This window comes from Indicator indicator, chromosome 23 (assembly GCF_027791375.1).
Source record: "Indicator indicator isolate 239-I01 chromosome 23, UM_Iind_1.1, whole genome shotgun sequence".
NCBI lineage: Eukaryota > Metazoa > Chordata > Aves > Piciformes > Indicatoridae > Indicator > Indicator indicator.
The window spans coordinates 3,040,823-3,060,621 of record NC_072032.1 but is presented as its reverse complement, the minus strand read 5'-3'; the positions used below and the strand labels follow the sequence as shown (position 1 = coordinate 3,060,621).

The 19,799-nt window shown below is 43.8% G+C and overlaps 1 protein-coding gene across 6 annotated transcripts in view; it reads left to right on the top strand.

The window, feature by feature from the left end:
- The window catches only part of CTNNA2 (catenin alpha 2), a 546,312-nt gene that overhangs the window by 76,320 nt on the left and 450,193 nt on the right, over nucleotides 1-19,799 (top strand). For all 6 annotated transcript variants that reach the window (XM_054391626.1, XM_054391625.1, XM_054391624.1 and 3 more), the window contains exons 4-5: nucleotides 943-1,062; nucleotides 3,174-3,440. In XM_054391626.1, coding sequence (XP_054247601.1) covers nucleotides 943-1,062; nucleotides 3,174-3,440 — 387 coding nt within the window. The remainder of the gene's footprint in view (nucleotides 1-942; nucleotides 1,063-3,173; nucleotides 3,441-19,799) is intronic.

Sequence of the window (19,799 nt, the reverse complement as noted above, 5' to 3'; positions counted from 1 at the left end):
CTCAGTCTGTCTCCATAGCAGAGGTGCTCCAGCCCTCTGATGATCTTCGTGGCCCTTCTCTGGATACGCTCTGGACAAGCTGAAGCACTGAAGCAGTGGATTTCAGTACAAGGGATGAACAGAAGCTTTTCAATTTTCAGTCTTTCTGCTGGGAATTGCAACTTCATCTTGTGAGGGACAGAGTTACAACTTTGAATTTTCATCTGTTCACAGGAAAATTTTCTTTACTAATCGTATGAGGAGAGCACTTTATTTCTGCAGATATTTTTGTCATGCTACAGTTAAGAAAAAGTCTCACAAGAGATTTGGTAGATTGATTTGTTGGTTTAACTGGGGAGTTAGAACTTTTCTGTGAGCTGCAGCATGATGGAGTAACTGCTGGTATGTTTCCTTAGGTAGATTCTTTTCTCAGTTTGAAGTAAATGAAAGAGAAAAGCTAAAAAAAAAAAAAAAGAAATAATAGCTGTATCCTGGGTTGTTTCATTTATTTCACAAAGATGAACTGGTTTGGATATATCAAGGTAAATTTGAAACTTAATGGCAAGTTTATGTCCTTTTGTGCTTTATTTCTTGTCCAGAATTAATAACTTCCCCTTGTTTTCCCCCAAAGCCTGTACTGCACTTAAAGAACATCTTGATCTATTTTGTTTTAAACCCCACATATATTAAACATTTCATCTGGTAAGTGTGAGTGGGGCTATCAATCCACTTGTGGCTTCTTCATGATCCCAAAGACCACCAAGTGGAAAGTGACAGAGAATGGCAATCAGCTTCTCTACTAATTAACCTAGTTAATGTTACTGGGACTGTCCTAAAGCCACTCTGCAGGTGTGGAAGTAAAGGCTAAGCTGAGTCCATCCAATAGTGGGTATTGCAGAGAATAGCTATGGATTTGTCAGCCTGCACCCAGATCAAAGTGCTGACACAGCTGATGTGTTCTAGGTGGAGGAAGCGCTGGAAGCTGTGAAAAATGCAACAAATGAGCAAGATTTAGCCAATCGCTTTAAGGAGTTTGGGAAGGAGATGGTGAAACTCAACTATGTGGCTGCCAGAAGACAACAGGTGAGTGCATTTTAAAGCAGTGATTAAAAAAGGTAGTCTTGGTACTTAAGGTCTTGCCTTTTTATGTCCAAATGTGATTTAGAATGCACTGTAAGTAATTAACATGTCATGGTCCATCATTTAATCACCTTGATTTGCTTTCAATAGGAAGAAATTTTTCAAAAGTACAGTTTGTTGTAAGGATATTTTCCAAGTGACTTCACAGAATGGTTTGGGCTTGAAAGAGACCTTAAAGATCATCAAATTCCAAGCCCCCTGCCATGGGCAGGGACACCTTCCACTAGACCAGGTTGCTCAAGGCCTCATCCAACCTGGCCTTGAACACCTCCAGGGAAAGGGCATCCACAACCTCCCTGGGCAACCTGTTCCAGTGTTTAATCCCCCTCACTGGAAAGAATTTCTTCCTAATTTCCAATCTAAATCTGCCCTCCTGGTTTCTGTACCAGACAGTGCTGGTTTTATTATACCATGCTGTTGCACTCAGCAGTTTGGCTTCATACAATCACAGAATGGGTTGGGTTGGAAGGGACCTTAAAGATCATACAGTTCTAAGCCCCCTGCCATGGGCAGGGTCACCTTCCAGTAGACCAGGTTGATCAAGACCCCATCCAGCCTGGCCTTGAACACTTGCAGGTGGCCTTCTTGGCCACCTGGGCACACACATTGGCTCATCTTCCCCTGAGTATCAATCGGCACCCATAGGTCCTTTTCCAGCAGGCAGTTTCCAGCCACTCTGCCCCATGCCTGGAGCATGCATAGGGTTGTTGTGGCCCAAGTGCAGGATCTGGCACCTGGTTTTGTTAAACCTCATACAGCTGACCTTGGCCTATCGATCCAGGCTGCCCAGATCCCTCTGCAGTGCTTTCCTATCCTCAAGCAGTTCAACACTCCCACCCAATTTAGTGTAATCTGCACGTTTACTGAGGGTACACTCAATTCCCTCCCTCAGATAATGATAAATATGCTATATTTAAACCTCTTTGGTCAGAGGTTTAAAACAGAAGTTATAATATCTTGTTATTCTTCATGAATATCATAGGATTACCTCACTTAATGTTTGAAAAGCTTTCATGGACTGTGAGAGTAATTTGGAATATATTACAGAAATTCTCTGTGGGTTTTTGGGTTCTGTGATAAGAAGGTATTGTGAGCTGAGTGTAACAGCCAAGAGCTACACAGAAGGAAAGAACCTTCTTACAGAACCATGGAATCATTTTGGTTGGAAGAGACTTCTAAGATCAAGTCCAACCTTCAACTTAAGTCCACCGTGACCATTAAACCATGTCCCCAAGTGCCATGTCTACATGTTTCTTGAACACCTCCAAGGATTGTGACTCTACCACCTCCCTGGAAAGCCTGTTCCAATTCCTGACAACTCTTGCAGGAAAGACATTGCTCCTGACATCCAACATAAGCTCCCCTGGCACAATTTCAGATCATTTCCTCTCATTCCATCACCTGATGGAATACCTAGGCAGAAGAGACCAACCCCCACCTCATTCCAACCTCCTTTCAGGGAGTTGTAGAGAGCAGTGAACTCTCCCCTCAGCCTCCCTTAGGCTGAACAATCCCAGCTCCCTCAGCTGCTCCTCACCAGCCCTGTTCTCCAGACCCTTCACCAGCTTTATGGCCCTTCTTGGAACCCACTCCAGCACCTCAATGAGTGAGGGGCCCAAAACTGAAGCCAGTGTTGGAGGTGTGGCCTCACCAGTCTTGGGTACAGGGGAACAATCGCTTCCCTGGTCCTGCTGGTCACATTTTTGCTGATCCAGGCCAGGATGCTCTTGGCCTTCTTGTCCACCTGGGCACACACTGGCTCATGTTCAGCCAGCTGCAGCCAACACCCCCAGGTCCTTTTCTGCCAGGTGACTTTTCAACCACTCTGCCCTAAGCCTGGAATGTCTCATGGGACTGTTAATCAGGACACAGGGTTGTTAATTCTTGGGCAGGAAGTAGATTTCTTTCTGTGATTTATGGGAGATTCTGTGACTGGCTCCATCTCCGCAGAGGCACTGGATGGACTTTATGCAGAGACACCAAAGCTGTGTAGGTAATGCATGCTGACACAAACCCTTTCATTCACACCTCTAAAACTGCATGTTTCCATACAGGAACTGAAAGATCCTCACTGCAGGGATGAAATGGCTGCAGCTCGAGGTGCTCTGAAGAAGAATGCCACCATGCTGTATACTGCATCCCAGGCCTTTCTCCGTCACCCTGACGTTGCAGCCACCAGAGCCAACAGAGACTATGTCTTCAAGCAAGTGCAGGAAGCAATTGCTGGCATCTCCAACGCTGCCCAGGCCACCTCACCCACTGATGAGAACAAGGGGCACACTGGCATAGGGGAGCTTGCTGCTGCATTAAATGAGTTTGATGTAAGTACCAGGAACCTATGGAAAAGGAAGTGTTTCTCCATGCAGTCTGCAGTGCTTTTAACTAAGTGGGTCTTGAACGGGACCCAAATTGCCATTTTCATTCAGGTCCATTTCCTCAGACTGCAGAGGCAAAGTGCAGACATTGATTTGTGTTAGCTTTAATGAGGAATAGTTGTTTGCTGCTAATGGACCTGAATTATAAAGAGTTATTTGTGCTGCTGTGATAGAGAGAAGGAAGCCCTCTTTTGCTCTGATGTCCTTGAAAAATATACCTACATGACTCTAAGTAATGCAAAGTCTGATTAATCTGGCAGTTTAGCTCTGTGAACAAGATCTCTAATTTGTTGAATGGTAAAGTCAGGAAGTCATGACAGTAAAACAGAGATGGTGATGGAGCTGAGCATCCCGGAAACATTAACATTCAGCTTGAGTCAGGAATTATGTTAATCAGAGAGATGGAAAAGCATCTTTTTTCAAACACATCATCTCAGCTGCAGGCAAAGGACTGCAGCTTCTCTCCAGAGATAACTAGTTACACTTAAGAAAATTTCCTAACAGCTAATTGTTTCACTGTTAATTTCATTGCCATTCTTATAGAGTGATTTCTGCCCTCCCTCCCCCGTATTGTGCAGTTGAGAAGTGTTCTTTGGAAACGTGGAGGAGGGGGGAATAATTGCAGACAGGTTCTGAACATGTTTCTTCATTTCCCATTCTGACTTTGGGTAGAGGTTTGTTGAAATTGTTATTGGGGAATGGTGTCCTTTTTGCTTTGATTGATACATGAGATTAAAATACAAGCATCTGTCACACACGGTCAGGAGCTACTCTATCCTGCTGTTTTTAAAGCTGCAAGTGGAGATGTAGTGCAGGTGGTTGTGTTGGCCTGAGCATCTCTTCTGTATCTGTGGCTTACTGTCATTGGGTCTACTCTGGAGGTGATAGTAGAAGGGGTAAACATTATAGAATCAAAGAAGTTCAAGTACTTAGATATTGAGAAAGGAAAGAGAATGAACAAAAGGGGGATGGGGATAGCAGAAAATCATTGAATGGTAGGATTGGAAGGGATTCCTGGAGATCATAGAGTCCAACCTCCATGCCAAAGCAGGATCACCTAGGGCAGGTCACAGAGGAATTCATCCAGGTGGGGCTTGAAAGTCTTCGGAGGAGACTCCACAACCCCTCTGGGCAGCCTGCTCTTGGGCTCCAGCACAATCACAGTATCCTGATGTTGAGGTGGAACCTCCTGTGTTCCAGTTTATGTCCATTGTCCCTTGTCCTATCACAGGGTGGCAGTGAAAAGAGCCTGGCTCCTTCTTCTTGAAATCCACCCTTCAGATACTTGTAAACATCAATAAGATCTCCTCTCAGTCTTCTCCAGGCTAAACAGCCCCAGGGGTCTCAGCCTTTCCTCATCACACAGATGTTCCAGTCTCTTCATCATCCTTTTAGCCTCTGTTGGACACTCTCTAGTATATCCCTGTCCCTCTTGAACTGGGGAGCCCAAAACTGCACCTGGTACTCCAGATGTGGTCTCACCAGAGCAGAGGCACAGGAGATCCTCCCTTGACCTAACAGCCACGCTCCTCTTATTGCATCCTGTGATGTCATTGGCCTTCTTGGCTACAAGGGCACATTGCTGTCTCATGGATAACTAATTTCTTGTCCACCAAGACTCCAAGGTCCTTATCCATGGAGCTGCTTTCCAGCAGGTCAATCTCTAACCTATACTGGTGCATGGTGGTGTTCCTCCCCAGCTGCAGGACTCTATGCTTATTCTTGTTGAACCTCATTAGGTTCCCCTTTGCCCAGCCCTCCAGTCTGTCCAGTCTGTGTGGGTAGGTGTTGGAAGAGACAAGCCAAGAGAGTAAAACCATTCAGAACTGCTGCAGGGCCCAGAGTTGTCTCTTTAGTATCTGTATTTCTGGATCTACATATCTTCCTGTTAAATTATTGTGAGTCAAGAGTTAAGGAATTCTGTGTAGATTTCAGGGTCTTCTAAGCTGACAGGTGCCTTACTGGTGAGACCCTGAGGATAACACCTCTGTTTGCTCTGATTGTGCTCTGGCTTTTGTGGGGAACTTTGCATGTTGTGGAGAGCAGAGGTTTGACAAACACCACCAGCCAACATGTGACAGCTCAGTCCCAAACTGATGATGCTGCTCTCTGGAAAAGGCTGTGGCTCAGTGCAGAGAGGGTCGTTGTGTTTACTGCAAGTAAATCTAGTGAAGACTATGCCAGACATCTGAGCTTGTCCTGTGCCTCTTTGTGAGGATCTTTGTTCATCATTTCTCTCCTCAGGTAAAGTCTTTTTCACTCTAGGTGATGCTGAAGCATCAGGAACGCGTGTGTGAGAGGGCTATCCATAGCACCTTGTTCTGCTCACAGTTAGGTGTGGAGGACCAGCCTGTCTCTGGAGAATTTTCTTTTTCTTATTTTGAGAGAATAAATGGAAATTGTGCTCTGACTTACTGGCAATACAAAGATGGAAACGATTGCTTTACCTACTTTCTAACAATGTTGCCTCTTCTGCCTCTCTGCTAAGCTGCTGAATGAGATTGAGTCACACCAAATTTTACCACAGACTGGACATTTCCTAAACTCTGAAATTTAGTGTTTGGATCTAGTCCTTGCTCACTGCAGGGGGAGAGGGAGTTGGACAAGATGGTCTTTGAGAGTGCCTTCCAACCCGATGTAATCTGTGAACTGTGATGATGGGGTGATTGTGAATTTACCCTCATGTTTTCCAAGCAATTAAAATTACAGGAGTAGTGAAACTATGTCATGGGTAAAAAGGTGTTGGAGGAAAAAAGGTTTGATTTTTATAGTGGCAGTATATTACTTCAGTAAAAAGTTTATCTTTTCAGTGAAAAAGATTTTATAGTATATTCATTTTGCATTATCAGTCATTTTTGAGATCAATATGTATTTGGTATGAAGTACCTACTAAACCTTGCATGATATGAGAAGATAATTCTTCTATATTATAAAAAGTGTAGGTTTTATCCATCACATTTAGCACTTCTTAGTCTTCTATATTTCAAATTTCAGAGTCAAAGTTCTGTGGCTCAGTGCTTCAAATAACTCCAGTGTAAATCATCTGAATAATTTCTTATTCAGAATATCATCACCTGTAGTGTAAATTCTAATTCTGCCTATTTGAAGCTCTAATAATAACTCTACCTTATTTGAAGCTCTTCAGATGTTGTGTTTAAATAGGTTAATTGTCACCTGTATAAAGTCACCTGAGAGCAGGAAAGAAATGGAAAATAGAATTTATTGCTTCAGAGAATTCCTGTAGAAGTAAGGAGAGTTCATGGATCTGTTTCTCATTAGATTTGCTGCTTTAAAGTACTGGTTAAAGTCGATGGATTACAAAAGTATGTGCTTAATGCCTTGAGATTTGGCCTGTAGCTTAAATGTTCCTGCTTTCATTTTGGATCATTGAAATCCAGATCATAGAATCAGAATAGTAGGGCTTGGAAGGGGCCTCTGGAGGTCATTGAGTCCAACCCCCCCCAGCCAAGGTAGGATCACCTAGGGCAGGTCACAGATATTCCTGGGTTTATTAGTAAAGTTATTAGTAAATTTAGTGTATGTTTTATGCTCATTAAATATTTCTGGGTTCTTACTGAAGCCAAGGTTGCACCTTTTACCTCTCCTCTCTACACTTACCTAAATTTATTCAAGTTACTTAGAGAACTTAGGAAGAACTTGTTTTGAATTCTGAAAATACCCTGTTTTCACTCAGGAAATGATGGTTTTGTTCTGGTAAGGTCTCAGAAATGATGGTCTTGTTCTAGCAGGATCTCAGAAATGATGGTTTTGTTCTGGTAGAGTCTGGGAAATTATAGTTTTGTTCTGGTAGGGTCTCAGAAATGATGAGTTTGTTCTGGTAAGGTCTCAGAAATGATGGGTTTGTTCTGGTAAGGTCTCAGAAACGGTGATTTTGTTCTGCTAAGGTCTCAGCCATTCAGATTATCAAGGTATTGCTTTGTTGCCACTTGTTGAGTGTTGTGGGGTTGATTCCTCCAGTACCCTCTATGGTCTCCCCACAGCCATCACAGTGTGTATCAGAGAACTAGCCAGGCAAATAAAAATACAGTAAAATTATTACATGTGTGGAAATTAAAACTTCAGGGCCAGGCTGGATGAGGCCTTGACCTAGTGGAGGGTGTCCCTGCCCATGGCAGGGGGTTTGGAATTAGATGATCTTCAAGGTCCCTGCCAACCCAAACCATTCTATGATTCTATAAATTGAGAAGGACCAGGAAATCTGTGTCAGAATACAACTGAGGTGAAAATAAATGGTATTTGCATTCTGCTGTGGGGCTGGCAACTGGAAAGAGATATAAATATCTATGGGATGTGGATATAAAAATATATCAGTGTGGGTATGGATGATGGGATAGATGCAGGGCTGCAGGCAAGTAGGTGGGGGACATGATAGAATGGAGAGGGGGCAGTGACAGACAGAAATAGTATTTGCTGGGCAGTGGGGATCTCTGCTGAGGAGGAGAATGCTTTCAAAGTATGGATTGAGATTGTGATGTCTTAGTTTCTAGAATTGTGACTGTGTCAGTGGGATGTGCTGACAGCACTTCAGAAGTGCTAACCACTGCAGAAATCCACATTTTAAGGTTTCAAACAAGGCACCCTAAAATACTTCACATTTTTAAGCTAACTGCATCGTGATGCTTCCAAAGCAGGGAGAACCCTTTGGCACTTTCTGCGTTCCTCAGATCTCCCCTGAGATCACACCTTGGTCAGTTTTCAGATGAAGAACATAATGAGCAGCAGCACCAAGTTGTGTTTTGCAGCATACCTAAAGACTTTACCTGTTTGCAGATGAATGTTTGAGGATGCTGACCTGACCTGTCAAGAGACAGAAAAGCAGAGTAAATTTTCAAGTCCTGATGATGCTAAGGGGCCAAACAAGCTTTTTCTTTCACATCATTGCTGCACTTTCCTGACACTACAACCTCATCTGTGTGTTACTTTTTAGTGTTTATTGTTTTGGTGTTTTTGGTGGTGGTTTGTTTTTTTTCCCCTTACAGCTTCCATGCAGAATGGAATTGGTGTAGCAGCACAAAACTCAGCTGAATTTAGGCTGAGGGCTCTGTGCAGCTTGATCTAGTTGAGGATGTCCTGCTTGCTGCAGAGGGGGTTGGACTGGATGACCTTTAGAGATCCCTCCCAACCCAAACCATTCTGTGGTTCTATGACAGATTCAGAGTAGACAGAGGAAGAAATGTTTTACACTGAGGATGGTGAGACACTGGCACAGGTTGCCCAGAAAGGTTGTAGATGCTTCACCCCCGGAAACATTTCAGGTCAGGTTGGTTGGGGCTCTGAGCAACCTGTTGTAGTTGCAGATGTCCCTGTTGCCTGCAGTGGGGTTGGACTGGGTGAGCTTTAATGGTCCCTTCCAGTTCAAACCATTCTATGGTTCTAACCATCTAACCATCATCTGTTTCAGAAGTTCATATTACTTTTAATCTGAGTGGTTGGTTTATGATGTTTTATGGTTGATGTTTTGCTTGTGCTTGTGGATGCATGGGAACGTGTGCATGCATGTGGCTGTGGAGATGTCAGCTCCAGAGCAGGACAGCACTGACAGTGACAGGGTTTTGGTATCAAATGCATAGCAGAAATGTGATCTCTGCGAAAGGAAGCACCTTTTGGGAGCAGTTAGAATCTTGTTACCTTGATTCCCCTTCAGCAGTGGGAATGCTGCTGCTTGTCTGTATGTGCTGTATGAGAGCTCCATCTAGTGGGGCTAGGAACTGGGTTTTGGGTTTATTTTTTAATTATTTTTTTTCCCACTGAAATGTAGAATTTGAAAGATTTAGCAATCACAGATTCTGTTTGTAAATGTAGCCATATCACATAGCAACCACTTCTTGTGATGGAAGGAAAAGCATTGTCCAGACACACCAAGTGCTCTGTGTCTTCCTGTCAAATACATTCAACAGGTTTGTAGTGGCACAGCAACCAGTTTGTTAGCACAGGAGATTATGTTGTGAACCCTCAGCCAAACACCGAGGCATAGAATCATAGAATGGTCTGAGTTGGAAGGGACCTTCAAAGGTCATCCAGTCCAAGCCCCTTGCAGTCAGCAGGGACATCCTCAACCAGATCAGGTTGCCCAGAGCCCTGTCCAGCCTCGCCTTGAATATCTCCAGGGTTGGGGCCCCAACCACCTCCCTGGGCAACCTGTTCCAGTGTTCCACCACCCTCATAGTAAAGGACTTGATCCTCACATCCAAACTATATCTGCTCTTCTCCAGCTTAAAGCTATTGCCCCTGGTCCTGTCCCTGCAGGCCTTTGCAAACAGTCTCTCTCCATCCTTCCTGTAGCCCCCTTCAGGTACTGGCAGGCTGCTATTAGGTCTCCCTGGAGCCTTCTCTTCTGCAGGGTGAACACTCCCAGCTCCCTCAGCCTGTCCCCATAGCAGAGGTGCTCCAACCCCCTGAGCATTTTCATGATCTTCCTCTGCCCCTGCTCTATCACCTCCATGTCTTTCCTGTGTTGAGGGCTCCAGACCTGGATGCAGCACTCCAAGTGAAGTCTCACCAGAGCAAAGTAGCAGAATCACCTCACTCAATCTGCTGGTCACAGACACATACATGCAGCACACTTAAAAAAAATCAAATTGTAATTTCTATAAAGAATTATGTTTTCTAAAGCAATAAAATTATTCCATTTTTATTGAATTTATTGCAGGTTGCTTATTTCATTATGAATATCTAAGCTATCAAATTCAAAATACTTTAAACTTTGTTAAGTCACATGTAATAGCTCAAAGCCCTACAAATTCCCCAATTAGACTACATTTGGTACTCTTTTGAGTATTTTAGCACCTCTGAGATGCTTATATAGCTTACAGGTGGTATGTGAACACCACTACCTCAGGGGAACAACATCTCCATTTATATAGAGAATGGAGCTAGGAGAGGAGTGCTGAGGGCTGTGGAGGGGGGGCAGAGGAGGGGCTGTTGCTTCCCTACTCTTGGCTGTGTGCTTCTACCTGAGTGTGATATTCATTGAACTGCTATGAATTGGAGGTCTTGGTCTCTTCTTCCTAGTGACAGGATGAGAGGAAACAGCCTCAAGTTGCATCAGGGGAGGCTTAGATTGGATATAAGAAACTTATCATAGAATCATAGAATCAACCAGGTTGGAAGAGACCTCCAAGATCATCCAGTTCAACCTGTCACCCAGCCTTAAGTAATCAACTAGACCATGGCACTAAATGCCTCATCCAGGCTTCTCTTGAACATCCCCAGTGATGGTGACTCCCCCACCTCCCTGGGCAGCACATTCCAATGGGCAATCTCTCTGTGAAGAACTTCCTCCAAATATCCAGCTTATACCTCCCCTGGCACAGCTTGGAACTGTATCCTCTTGTTCTGCTGCTGGTTGCCTGGGAGAAGAGCCCAACCCCCACCTGGCTACAACCTCCCTTCAGGTAGTTGTAGAGAGCAATGAGGTCTGCCCTGAGCCTCCTCTTCACCAGGCTAAACACCCCCAGCTCCCTCAGCCTCTCCTCATAGGGTTTGTGTTCCAGGCCCCTCATGACCTTCATTGCCCTTCTCTGGACACATTCCAGTACCTCAACATCTCTCTTGAATTGAGGAGCCGAGGATTCTCAAACACTGGCACAGGCTGCCCAGGGAGGTGGTTGAACTCCCATCCCTGGAGGTGTTTCAAAGAGGTAGAGATGTGGTGCTGAGGGACACGGTTTAGCTCCAGCCTTGGTAGAGTTAGAGAATGTGACTGGATGCTCTTAAAGGGCTTTTCCAACTAAAACAATTCTGTGATTCTAGGAGTTGAGTCATCCCACTGCCCCAGAAGGAAAGACAGTCACTTATTTCTCTAAATTAGTTCTCTGATCTGTAACACATCAGACCTCCTCAAAAGCAGTGTGGCACTGTCCTTGTTGCTTCATTCAGCAGCTGTGTGGTGTGTTGCTGGACCGCAGCATGGGGACAGGTAGAAACATTTGTTTTACCCCCAAACAGCCTTGTTAGTGCTTTGGGGCATGCTGACAAACATACATAACCCAAACCTGTGAGCACAGGGCATTTGTTTTCATAGCAGTGCAGGCACCTGTCACAGAAATACATTGCATACTTTTATTTAGACACTCTTGTCTCCCAAGTTGTTCTGGAAACCTGAGTCCCTCAGAATATTTTGTGCATCTTCTTACACAGAGGCAGTTCTTCATGCTGTCATGTGGTTGTGCCATTGCTTATCTAAGATAGCTATCAACTTGACTTTTTAATGCCATTTGTCACTGTGGTTTCTGTTCCTTCTTCTGACATATTATTCACTTTGAAGTGACGTTTGCCTTAAAAAATTGTATTTTCATTGTGCTGAATTGCTGAGAAGCATGTTTGCAAAAGGTCTCTGCCCTGAAGGTTTAACAGTTGAAATAGATGAATTATTAAAAGTGGAGAAAGAGAGGGAAAGAGCTATAATTTTCTAGAATCACACTACAATATTCTCCCCAGGGAGCCTCATGAATGAATCCACATCCCTGGAGATTTCAAAGAGGCAGAGGTCTGGTGCTGGGAGTGGTGAAATACTGGAACAGGCTACCCAGGGAAGTGGTTGAGGCCCCGTGCCTGGAGGCGTTCAAGATCGGACTTGATGTGGCCCTGGACGTCCTGATCTAGTTGGAGGTGTCCCTGCTGACTGCAGGGGAGTTGGACAAGATGACCTTTGATTCTTGAATTCTATAATGTTTTAACTGGTTAAAAAAGGTTTTTAGGTTGGGGTTTTTTTTGTTATTGTTGTTGTTGGGTGGGGGTTTTCTTTGTTTTTCTTTGTTTAGAAGGTGATATTTGAGGGTCCCTTCCAACCCAATGCAATCTGTAAATCTGTTGGAGCACCTGTCTTATGAAGACAGGTTGAAAGATTTGGGACTGTTCAGCCTGGAGAGGAGAAGGCTCTGGGGAGACTTTAGAAGTGCATTTCAATATCTGAAGGGGACCTACAGGAAAGCTGGGGAGAGACCCTTTAGAACAGGCTGTGGTGATAGGACAAGGAGCAATGGTTTGAAACTGGAGCAGAGCAGATTTAGGTTGGACACAAGGAGGAATGTAATATACCTAAATATAATGTACTATGCTTAAATATAGTGTAATGTACTTAAATATAATATAATATACTTAAATATAATATACTTTAATATAATACACTATACTAAATATAGTGAACTTGAATATAATTTAATATACTTAAATAAGATCATTACAAGTTTAACAGTCTTCAGATAAGTTGCTGATTATACTAAAAGTGATTTTCTTGGACTTTGTTTCAGCAACCAGAGCCAGAATTATGCATGTTCCTAGCAAAGATAGCATTTAATCTATCTGAAGTTGTAAAAAGGCTTGACACACTTAATTAGAAGGCCTGAATTATGGTGCTAGTCTTTGATTTATGACTTTAATGTTAGTTAACTAATTAGAAATGGAAAATGTTCCCATTCATTTCTGCTCATCGTTCATTAACTGGCTGTAAAGCAGGGCTGGAGACTTGATACTTTGAGGAAATTTATTGAAGTTGGATTTCCTGGCAACCATTTTTTTTTCTTTCAGCTTCCAAGAGCACTTTATTTCCTTGCTGACATAATGCTCACATACGTGTAAGAACTTTGTGCATGTCAATAACATAGTCTGAAGGTGTGTTTCAATACTAAACTTTGAAAGGGAGTAAAGCCTTCCAGAACTGAAACCCAGGAAGTGTCTTTGGGAACAGAATGTTGAGAGCTGTCATGTAGCAGGTTCTTATCCTCATTCCTTTTCACAAAGCTCAAAAACCTGTTGTCCTTCTGAGAGATTTGAGAAATGTTTACAGTTTAAAATGAACATCTAAAATATAATTTATTTATGACTACTGATGAGAAAGTAACTGCATCTTTATTGATTGCATTCTAAACAAAGTGTAGTTGTTCTGTTTCTTTCCTTAGAATCTTGTCCAAAGAAAGCCAACACAGCTGGTGAAGGGTCTGGAGAACAGGGCTGGTGAGGAGCTGCTGAGGGAACTGAGGTTGTTTCCTGAGGGAAAAGGAGGTTGAGGGGAAACCTTGCATTTTGTCTGAAAGGAAGTTGGAGCAAGGCAGGTCTGATCTTTTGTCCCAGACAACAAGTGATAGGAGATGGCCTCAAGTTGCTGGGGAGAGGTTTAGGTTGGACACCTTGAGTTTTAGTTTTGGGAGCTGCAGTATAAGAGAGATATTGGGGTGCTGGAACATGTTCAGAGAAAGGCAACAAAGCTGGTGAAGGGTCTGGAGAACGGGGCTGGTGAGGAGCAGCTGAGGGAAGTGGGGAGAAAAGGAGACTGAGGGGAGACCTCAGTGCTCTCTGTAACTCCCTGAAAGGAGGTTGGAATGAGGTAGGGATTTGTTTCTTCTCACAAGTCATAACTGATAGGACAAGAGGAAATAGCATCAAGTTACACCAGGGGAGGTTTAGGTTGGTTATTAGAAGAAACTTCTTAAAGGCTGGAAAAGGCTTCCCAGAGAGGTGATGCTCAAGGCTATTGCTTAGCAGGGGCCCTGGTAGAGTTAGATAATGGTTGGACTTGATGATCTTAAAAGTCTTTTCCAGTCACAGAGATTTTGGGAAATCTTTCGATTGAGAATGAGGTTTGCTCCAAGCAGAACACCTTGGCTATTGGAAATCCTCCAGTCTCTAGTGAGGGCTTCTTGCTGTCTTTGTTATGACCATTTTTATGCTAATTTGAAAACAAACAAACAAACAAATCCCCCCAAACGAACAGCCCAAACAATCAAACAACAATAAAACCCCACTACTACCACCAAAAAAACCTCCGCAACCCCCCCCAAAAAAACTCAGAAAAACCCAATCCAACCCAAACACACCATGACCATTAACATGACCATTCTATGGTCATTTATTTAAAAACATAAATGAATAAACAGATTTGACTAAGGAAATACTGAAGCTCATCTGAATCATGCAGTGTGTTATTTTAAAAACCTTTTCCTAATGCCATAATTTATTAATGTAGTTCATCTGCTGCAGTTTCAGTCTTGCCACTACTGAATGCAATCTGCTGTTGTAAAAAAAGAATGCATAGTTGATTTCTGAAGGTCCCTGGGCTTGTGATGAGGAACATGCTGGTGGACTCTCTATGTTGAGTGTTCTCATTTGCCTGAAAAGCTCCATAAATATGCATCAGCTCAGCTCTTAGAGAAGTCATTTCTAATTTAGATGCTTGTAAAACTGCTCTGCTTACTGCTGTGAAGCAGAGACCTTAGAAGAGACATTGCATGTTCTGGATAATGCTGCATTGATTTCTGCCAAGTCAGCAGGGCCTGGAGCTGGGACAATAATGCTGCCTGGTTACAGTTCTTCTATTTGTCCTTTTTATTAAATAATGAATCTTCATAAGCTTCCTGACATCCTTGTTTATTGCTCTTTAACTGCTACACATCCAGTTAAGGTATAGATTTCTGAGGGCTTTATCTTCTTTCTCTGTGTAGCAATGAGAGCTATGGGCTTTATGTGTGGATTTAACTGGAAGTTTTATTGAGAAATATGCAAATCTTTTTGTAAAAGCTTTGTCCTGATGAATTAAAGCAAAAAAATAATATATATATATTCACTTGGAATCAGAATTTAGCCTGGAATAAGTGTTCTGATTTGTAATAAACAGATGCAGTTTTCCAACGTTAAAGGCAGATGGTGGCTCTGTATCATGGCCCTCAATCCTGATTTACATTTTAATCCACTGTGTTGTGCTTTCTCAAATTAACTGTATCCCTGTGATGGTTTGAAACTGTCTTTTTAATTTTTCCTTGCAAAGTTCAGAACAGAGAAAATGAAAGAATGTAAATTGGGTGTAAGAAAGCAAAATACTGATTGTTCTAAACACTTCCATTGGATAGATAGAAATGTTTAAGAACTATTACCCAAAACAAAGTAGGCACTCTGCACATTCTGCGTTCGGCAGTGGGGGCAGTTGCTGGGCTGTCTGGCTGCTGTTTCTTCTTCTCTTCTGGCTGAAGATAACACACACTGACCTTGGCAGCTAAGTTAACAACTTTCTGCTTAACTAACTCTGCTTCTCTGTCCAGTGGGGCCTGGGGGGAAGCTCCTGGGAGAGAGAGAGGCCCCTTTGGGAGGGTCCCCTTGGGGGGAAGCAAAGGGAGATCGGTTGTGCTTTTCTGTTGATTGTATATATTTGTGAATGTTGTGAATTTTGTATATTTGTACATATTCATTGCATTTCATCATATATTTTAGACTCTGCTTGTAAATACAGCTTTTCATTTGCTTCCAGACTGAGCTAGCCTGGTTATTGTTGGCGGGGGGGGAATTTCAGCTCACACCGACACACTTTTTATTTTTGGCGCCCAACGTGGGGCTCGATTGCTTGTGATTTATTTCTGCTCAAATTAGGAAGCAAAATGAAGCTGTTTTGGATTCTGAGTCATTCTATTTCATCTATTATCAGTGTGATTGTTTACAGATGGGCCGTTTCATGCATGATAGACAAGATTGTGAGATATGTGGCATATAAGTCATTTCTTTGGGTTAAGAACAAGTTACTGAATGTTGGTGAATTCTGTTGTGGTCTTATTGGGCTAAGAAGCTATGGTAACTCAACTATGGATCTGCTAGCAGACACGTTTGAGTTTGTTACTCCTCTTACAACTACAGAGGGTCTTTGGAACCAGTGGTACCCTAGATATCTTGTGCTAGCCTTAATCTTAATTTTGTTGCTTCTTGGAATAATCATATGGCTACTGATAGCACTGTATCAAGAAAGACATAAGGCTACTTGCTCTTCCAACTCTGCTGTGAATGTGAAAACCAAGCCAGTAAATTTGGTGGCCACTGTAAGCAGAAAGCGTAAAGGAGCTGCAGCAGGAGATGCAGATGCTGCAGGAGATGGTGCAGATGGAGATGAGGGTCCTTCTACTCAGGATCCCTCTGTTAAGAAAGATCCTTCTGGTGAGGAAGAGAGGGTTAGTCTTAAAACTCTGGTAGACCTCTTGAGACCCCACATGGATGATGGAGATGGAGGTCAGGATGTAGACCCTGGTAGATTAGCAACTGCTGGCAGAGCCTCTGAACTCAAGGAAATTCAACAGAGGATTACAACAGGATTATGGGGACAGCGACCTCAGGAAGATGATAATGATGATGATGATGAGGATGACATACAGTCAGCTAATGCACCCAGACAGGAAATTAGACATGTGAGGAAGGATTACATCAGAGGAGATAATGAGCCAGTCCTGTCTTGGCTAGCCAGGTGTTTTGACATGGGAGCCCCAGCATTGGTGGTAGGCGACAAGTCGGCCTCTCAGTTGGGGATGCTCTCAAAGGATACAGGCATAGACAGGCACCTAGGCAAGTGCATTGGTAAAGCTTCTCTGTGGGCACGCCTCCTACTGGCAGTCTCGCTGAGGTACCCCAGCAGAGATGATTTACCATGGAACCCTAAGCCTTGGACCACAATAGCTGAGGGAATCAAGCGTCTGAGAGAGTTTGCTGTGAGAGAAGTAATGTATGGAGATCATAAGACTCTGAATCCTGATGAAATTCCTGTTGGAACAGGCCTTGCCAAAAAGCTCATTAAGCTTGCTCCTCCTAATTATGCTACTATTCTGGCAAGCAGGATTGTGGCAAGAAATTATGGTGGAGCACCTCCTACTGTTGGCCATTTCACTGACCAAATGAGGCAATTGGAGGATAGTCTTGCACGTACTTCTTTGGTTTCAGCCATTGAAACTTTGTCTGGAGAGATAAAGAATTGCATGAAAGAGCTGAAGGAGGAACTTAAAACCTCCATATCCAACTTGATGAAGGGGGATGATTCTGATTCCTCTTCCTCCAGATGGATACAAGTTTCAGCTGTTAGGAACAGACGTGCTCCAAGAAGGCCATTCCAAAACAGGTCAAACCAAAACAGACAGCAGAGGCAATCACGTGGCAGTATCTGGATAACTCTGCGTGATCAGTTTGGTGAGAACATGAACAGATGGGATGGTCAACCAACTTCTGACCTTTTCAAGAGGCTACGGGAGCTGCAGAGGGGCAGATCCCGAGGTAGCAATACCAGGAGGGTAGCTGTCGCTTCCTCAGTTTCCCAGAACAGCTCTGATAGCTCCAACAGTGATCCTAATTCTGGTGCTGGACGTTGTGCCAGCTGTACATGTGGATGTAATCCCCACCATTAGGGGTGCCCTGCCTTCCGCCAGGGGGAGGTAAGGGATAATGGAGATAACAGAATCTATTGGGATGTGTACATCCAGTGGCCTGGCACTTCAAAATTTCAGAAGTACAGGGCCTTGGTTGACACAGGAGCTCAGTGCACCATAATACCATCAAATTATCAAGGGGGAGAATCTATAACTATTCAGGGAGTCACTGGTGGATCTCAAGAGTTGTTTAAGATAGAGGTTGATATAAGCTTAACTGGGAAGCAGTGGAAGAAACATACTATTGTAACAGGACCTAATGCACCTTGTATTTTGGGAATTGACTTTCTGAGAGAAGGGTGTTTTAAAGACCCTAAGGGTTACAAATGGGCTTTTGGAATAGCAACTGTAGAAATTGAGGGAGGAAAATTGAAGTTGTGCATTAGACCTGAGCTTTCAGATGAATCTGCAGTTGTGGGACAACATGAGATAGAAGATGTAAAGCTGCCGGTTGCTTCTCAAACTGTGCATCACAGACAATACAGAACCAACCGTGACTCTTTGGTGCCCATTCAAAACTTGATTTGTCAGTTGGAGAGTCAGAAGGTCATCAGCAAAACTCATTCACCTTTCAACAGTCCAATCTGGCCTGTGAGAAAGCAGAATGGAGAGTGGCGTCTGACAGTTGATTTCCGTGCCTTGAATGAAGTAACTCCACCCATGAGTGCAGCTGTACCAGACATGATGGAACTCCAATATGAGCTGGAATCCAAGCAGGCCAAATGGTATGCTACCATAGACATTGCTAATGCTTTCTTCTCTATTCCCATAGCAGAGGAATGCAGGCCTCAGTTTGCTTTCACCTGGAGAGGCATTCAGTACACATTCAATCGTTTGCCCCAGGGGTGGATTCACAGTTCAACCATCTGCCATGCAGTGATCCATGATGCTTTGGAGAAAGGTGGAGCTCCAGAACACATTCAGTTCATCGATGACATCATCGTCTGGGGTGAGACTGCTGAAGAAGTCTTCGAGAAAGGTGACAAAATCATTGACATTCTCTTGCAAGCTGGTTTGTCTATCAAGCCAGACAAGGTGAAAGGACCTGCCAGAAAAATCCAGTTTCTGGGAGTGCGGTGGCAAGATGGTCGCCGTCACATCCCAATGGATGTGATAAACAGAGTCTCCACCATGGCAAATCCCATCAACAAGAAAGAAACTCTGCGTTTCTTAGGCATAGTGGGATTTTGGAGACTGCACATTGCTGGATACAGTCAGATTGTGAAACCTCTCTATGATGTGACTCGAAAGAGAAACAGTTTCCAATGGGGTCCTGAGCAACAAGCAGCCTTTGACCAGATCAAGCGAGAGGTAGTCCAAGCGATGGGTCTGGGACCTGTCCGAACTGGTCCAGACATTAAGAACATTCTGTACACGGCCGCGAGTGACAATGGTCCAACCTGGTGCTTATGGCAACGAGCTCCAGGGGAGACACGAGGACGTCCTCTTGGTTTCTGGGGTCGTGGCTACAGAGGCTCAGAGGCAAACTACACTCCAACAGAGAAAGAGATTTTAGCTGCTCATGAAGGAGTGAAAGCTGCTTCTGAAGTGATCGGAACTGAGTCACAACTTCTTCTAGCTCCTAGATTGCCAGTTCTGAATTGGATGTTCAAAGGCAAAGGTTCTTCACCACATCATGCAACAGATGCTACCTGGTCTAAGTGGATGGCTCTGATAACACAGAGAGCTCGAATGGGAAATCTCGAAAGGCCTGGTTTGGTGGAGGTGATCACAAACTGGCCAGAAGGCACAAGCTGTGCAAAACCTCCAGAGGAGAGAGTAACTCGTGCTGAGGAAGCTCCTCCTTACAGTGATCTGTCTGATGATGAAAAGAGATATGCTTTGTTCACAGACGGTTCCTGTCGTCTTGTTGGGAACAAGCGGAGATGGAAATCTGCAGTGTGGAGTCCAACGCGCAGAGTTGCAGAAGCGAGAGATGGAGAAGGAGAATCCAGTCAATTTGCAGAGGTAAAAGCTGTCCAGCTAGCTCTTAACATAGCTGAACGTGAGAGATGGCCAAAGCTTTATCTCTACACCGACTCGTGGATGGTAGCCAATGCCTTGTGGGGTTGGCTGAAAGACTGGAAGAAGAATGGCTGGCAGAGGAAAGGAAAGCCAA